This window comes from Drosophila simulans, chromosome 2R, assembly GCF_016746395.2.
Source record: "Drosophila simulans strain w501 chromosome 2R, Prin_Dsim_3.1, whole genome shotgun sequence".
NCBI lineage: Eukaryota > Metazoa > Arthropoda > Insecta > Diptera > Drosophilidae > Drosophila > Drosophila simulans.
In genome coordinates, this window is record NC_052521.2 from 21,563,100 (window position 1) to 21,568,360 (window position 5,261).

The window sequence follows — 5,261 nt, forward strand, 5'->3', positions numbered from 1 at the left end:
AGTCACCTTTCAAGGCCTTTCCCGAGGAACCCCTGACATCACCCGGCTCAACTTTCAATTTGCTGAACAGGAAACACCGAGCAGTGAACAATAGACTAGGGTTAATAATAGTTCGGCTCACACATTGTAAGTTTGCTTTTGGCCAATGTTTACAGAAACTTTCCAAGTTCTGGCCATTCATCGCACCGACTTTGTTGGCGAAGTGCACTCAGTTGGTTTTTATGGCCAGGAAGTTGTCAATGGAGAGGCCATACGCGATAAAATATGATAGTAAAGCTCCGCACGACAAACACATCCAAGGGAGCTCCCACTTTTTGTTCGATATCTGTTCAAGGATTACTGTCCTGCCTCGTAAATGAGAATTGAAGGTGTCGTAAATCCGTGACGCGTTCTTTTCGCTGATTGCCAGTCCGCTGAAATCGCGAGGCAAACAGGTCGTTTGTAATTCTTAAATTGTAATCAAGCGCGGGCGAAATAATTACTGAATATTTATAACTCGGTTCCCCGTGGTCTGCTCTTAATGGTCGTCGATTTTAATGGCTTGCTTTTCCACGCCCCGTTGAAAAATCACTGCCGCTCGCCTCATAATTGCCACGCCCCTGTGGGCGGAACGGGGCGTGACGGGGCAGGGGGCGGACATTTGTCTGTCGCCAGCAGTCGCCATTTGGTTGTGGGCCCACAGCCGTTGACAAGCCATTTGTCACATTTACACAGCCGCAGGCGGCCCCCTCCTTGGATTTCACCTGGACTTCAGGTGTCCCCGGGACTCACATTAAAGCGAGTCATCCGGCTTGGAAGCCCGCGATGACCCAGTTGGACGCACTGCCAAGACATATTTCGCGGAATTTATGAGCAGCCAGTTGAAATCCTGCCAAATCAATTTGCGGCCAAGTCCGTTCGGGGTTGGGCAAACAAGTAGGCCCAGCCAACAAGTCCGCTCCACTTACAACTCACATTTCGGGCCTCAAATTCTCCAAAATGAACACCCTTCGGAAACTGAACAGCCTGCCGCCCCTGAGATCGGTGGGCGGTGCTTATCGTCTGTTTGCCGGCAAGGATCAGAAGAAGGATTCCGTGGGGCAGAAGTCCAGACAGCCGGAAAAGCCACAGGATAAGCAGAAAAGTAAGGCTAGTGGCAAAGCCAGGAGCGCTGGGTCGACTGACTCCGCCAAGAAGTCCACCAAGGTGACCTTGATCAATGGCGAGGGCGTGGGACGTGAGTTGATGGACGCTGTGCAGGAGGTCATCTGTGCCGTGAAGGCCCCAATAGAGTGGGATGTCCACGATGAGTTCAAGGCCAAGGACAGCGATGATGTGTCCCCGGAGGTCCTTAAGTCCTTGCGAGCCAATAAGGTGGGCATCAAGGGACCCGTGGATAGTCGCCACTGGCAGCGCCAGATCCGCAAGCAGTTCGCCCAGTTCGCCTACGTGTCCTTGTGCTCCCACATCGAGGGTCTGGACTCGCCCTACGGCGACTTCGACGTGGTGATCATCCGGGACCAGATGGAGGGCGACTACTCCGGCATCGAGCACCTGGTGGTCCCGGGTGTCATGCAGACCATTAAGGTAAGCACCACGGCCGGAGCGGCCAGGATCGCCGAGTTCGTCTTCAACTACGCCGTGAAGAACAAGCGCAAAAGGATCACGGTGGCCCACAAGGCCAACATCATGCGGATGACGGACGGCAACTTCTTGGAGGCCATGCGGGCGGAGGCCGACAAGCACGTGGACGACGTCTTGTTCGAGGAGCGCTACCTGGACACCTGCATCCTGAAGATCCTGCTGAAGCCCCACAAGTGCGACGTGATGGTCTCGTCCAGCATGTACGGCGACGTGCTGCGGGTGATAGCCGGCGGCATGATGGGCGTGCCCGGCATCTGTCCCGGCTACTCCGTCAGCTCCCTGGGCACCGTGTTCGACTGCCGGATGAAGGCGTGCCACGCCCTCGCGGGCAAGGACCTGGCCAATCCCACGGGACCCCTGCTCAGCGCCGCCCTGATGCTGCGCCACGTGAAGATGGACAAGCAGGCGGACCAAGTCGACTGCGCCATTCGCAAGGTCTACAAGGACACCGATATCCGCACCCCGGATGTGGGCGGCAAGGCCAAGTGCTCCGAGTTCGTTAAGGCCGTGTGCGATTGCCTCTAAGTTCTGCTCTTACAGCAACAAAATTAGCAATCATATAAAATCATGTATGGCTTATCATTTATCATAACGATTACGAATCACTTCGAAAAATAAAATTTGTGTAGATTATCTACATGCTTGGATATTTATTTTGTTTAAAGAGAAATAATATTATATAGTTCGCCATTTTAGAGACCAGTAACTCTTTCGCCATATAAACTAAGTGAAATTGGTAGGACATTGTTGTCCGTTCTGACTACGCGACTTTATGTGCCTAGCTTTCTTTGGCCAAACTAAACTATCGCCAAACTAAACACATTTATAATATGTAATTACCTTGCATTTAATTCACTCGCTTCGCTGGGGGTCATAAAAGTCGCAATTCGCTTGGCTATCGCTTGCCAGTCGTGGTCGTATATTTATATAGCCCCGTGCTCTCTGGTCGCAGTTTGGAGCTCCCAGCTCAGAGTTCCAAGCTCCCAGCTCCCAGCTCCCTGTTCCCAGCTACCAGTTTCCAGATCTCTGGTGCTTGCAGTGCATTTCGGCAGATTTATGGCCGTCCGGCATTAACCGCCGCAGATGCCAGCTGCAGTTTCCTTTGCCGCTTTTTCGGCTCTTAATTAAGTTGCATTTCGAGTCCTGCCACGTGGCCGCTGCCTTCGCTGGTAGCGGGGAGTGGAGAGTGGGGAGCAGGATGCGAGGGTGGCAGGGCGGTGGCGGTGCACTCTGCGATAATAAAAGCACATGTTGACATCTGCCCACAGTGTCAGGCGGCCATTATGCACCTATTCGCCATTTTGGGAGGTCGCCGGGATGGGGGATTCTTTTAGTGCCGCTTAAGCTTTTTACACATTTTCGTTTATGGCTGCTGCCATTTCGGTCCGCATGCAGGACGTGCTGTCAAGGCTGTGCCTATTAGTCCTTGGCCGAAAGGACGCACCATTGTTGTTGATGTTGTTTCTGGAGCTGTGGAGCTCTCTGTTTCGCTCAAATTGGAATGCCATAAAAATACGGAGGTACCTACTCCGCATGCTTGCTTATTTAAAAATCATCTGGGAAAACCGAGAAGAAAGAAAGGGAAGCTTATTTCTGCTATCACTGTCTCTGCTCCTGACTCGAGTTCCATTTGAGCCTTGGCCCGTCTCTTATCCTTTCCTTTTTCCCATTCTCATCCTCTCCCCCCCCCCCCCCATCCTTTTCCCCTTCGCCGTGGCGCCCTTTCGTATCTGGTGTTTGTCTGCGTCGACTTCCGTTTCCGGTTGCACGCTCGCCATTGTTTCACCCCTTTTTATGACTTCTGGCGCACATGATTCTGCCTCTGCCTTGCCTCTGCCATTGCCACTGCCTCTGCCTGTGAATCTGGCGTTTTGTTGGCTTTTGATGAATTTTTATTAAAAGCAAATGGCCAATGCACCAAAATGGAAATCCAAATCAAAGCGAAATGGCCAGAATGCTGCTGAATGAAAATGTCCATTCAATTTCTGGCCCATGACGTTACGAGTGTGATGAATTCAAGAACTGATGTACAGCACCCCGTAAAAATTGTGATTTAATCAGAGAGCTTAAACTCGTTGGACCCCAATAACTGTCCGCAGTGACTGCTATTTATTCCTCTGTTTTTCGATGGCGCAACCTTTGACCTTCTCGGACCTTTTCGAACTTCGGCTCCAGTCAGCTGGAAGTTTGTTTGTTTCCTCCCAAGCCAACGAGCTGCGAATAGGAAGTGGGAGTGCCTTCCCCAGACTTGGACACCCACCAAACAGAAATTTCGTGGCATTAAGCGGGATGCGCCACAATTAACCCCTTGAAATCGCCGACAGTTGCCATGCTGCGGAATGCTTTGGTAATTTGGCCCGTGGGCATCGTTTGCACAATGCTACTGATAAGGATGACCGGCGAGTGGTGATGATGGGCGGTGGGTGGTGGGCGGCGACCTTGGGCGTGGTTTTGGCTATTTTTGGGGCATTGGCAACGGGTTGAAGTGATTTGATTTAATCATCGACGCGTGGGCCAGGACAACGACTGGCAATGAATAATTCATTGAGGCCTAACAACTTAAATTGCCTTGGCTGTAGGTCTTCGTTGCAAAGTGTCCGAGAAGTCCTTTCAAGCTCCCAAGTGAATTTAAATCTCCGCATTTTAATTGACTTATCCAATCTGTTATCCGCAATAAATTAAGATTAACTGAAGGTGTATAGGTGGTCTTGTAACAATGGATTAGGTACATTGGATATCGTATCTTTCAGTTCTTATTCCATTTCTATTATAAGTATTACTTTTTCAGACCCTAAATTCCCTTTTGGGGAGCTTCAAATAACGAGTGTAAATTCAGAAGCACTAAGGCAGCAATTGCATTAACGTTCTCTTTACGACCACCTCCGATTCCTTGGCAATTTGGCTCTGTTTCGTGTTTTGGCCAAGAGCGGAGTCACAAGCCAACGGCAAACATTTGCGACATTAGCGATGAACATTTTTACCAGCTCCTGCAGCTGAAAGTGCTCTGCGATGATGCATTGCTGGCAGCAATGCAATTAAGAATGCCACCGACACGAGACCGGTCCACTCGCAGCCCGAATTCCCCGAATCACCTGAATCGCCCGCTGGACTCCACCCACGCAGGTCTTCCCACCACCGAATGGAGTCGAGAGCTTCGTGTAATAAACAATGGCAAATAGCATTCGAGTTGACAGCGGAACACTGAGACGGTAATTGCATGTAAACATGGTTGTTTGGAGGAGCAGGCTGCATTGTGGTGTAGCTGGAGGTTCCCCGTGGCGCTGCCGTAATCAGGGAGTGGGTGGCGAATAAAGCAGGCCATGATCGGGTGTCCTCCGCAGATAAAGACGCTGCCTGCCACGTCACTCAGCCGAGCGGGCAATCGGAGCCCTTCAGCTGCGTCCATCAATCAAACACTTGCCTCCGGCCGCGGAGTCAAGACCCTTGAGTCCTTTCAGCCGGCATCAATGCCAGGATCTGTTAAGTCCTTCGCTACAATGGGTGGTTCGGTATGGACGGCATGCCTGTCAGCAATCTAGCGAACCAAATCCGAAATCACCTCGTGCGTTAGTCAAACGTCAATCACGTTTTCAGGTGCCAATACTGATTGTAGAGCCATGTTAACTAAAGTGAATAAC

At 51.0% G+C, this 5,261-nt stretch overlaps 1 protein-coding gene across 1 annotated transcript; it reads left to right on the forward strand.

Moving 5' to 3' along the window:
* Positions 1-905: 905 nt before the first annotated feature.
* Positions 906-2,260, forward strand: LOC6736061 (probable isocitrate dehydrogenase [NAD] subunit alpha, mitochondrial). Its single transcript, XM_002082926.4, has one exon. It carries the CDS (start codon positions 979-981, stop codon positions 2,146-2,148), a length of 1,170 nt encoding a protein of 389 aa, XP_002082962.2. The 5' UTR covers positions 906-978; the 3' UTR covers positions 2,149-2,260.
* Positions 2,261-5,261: the final 3,001 nt, after the last annotated feature.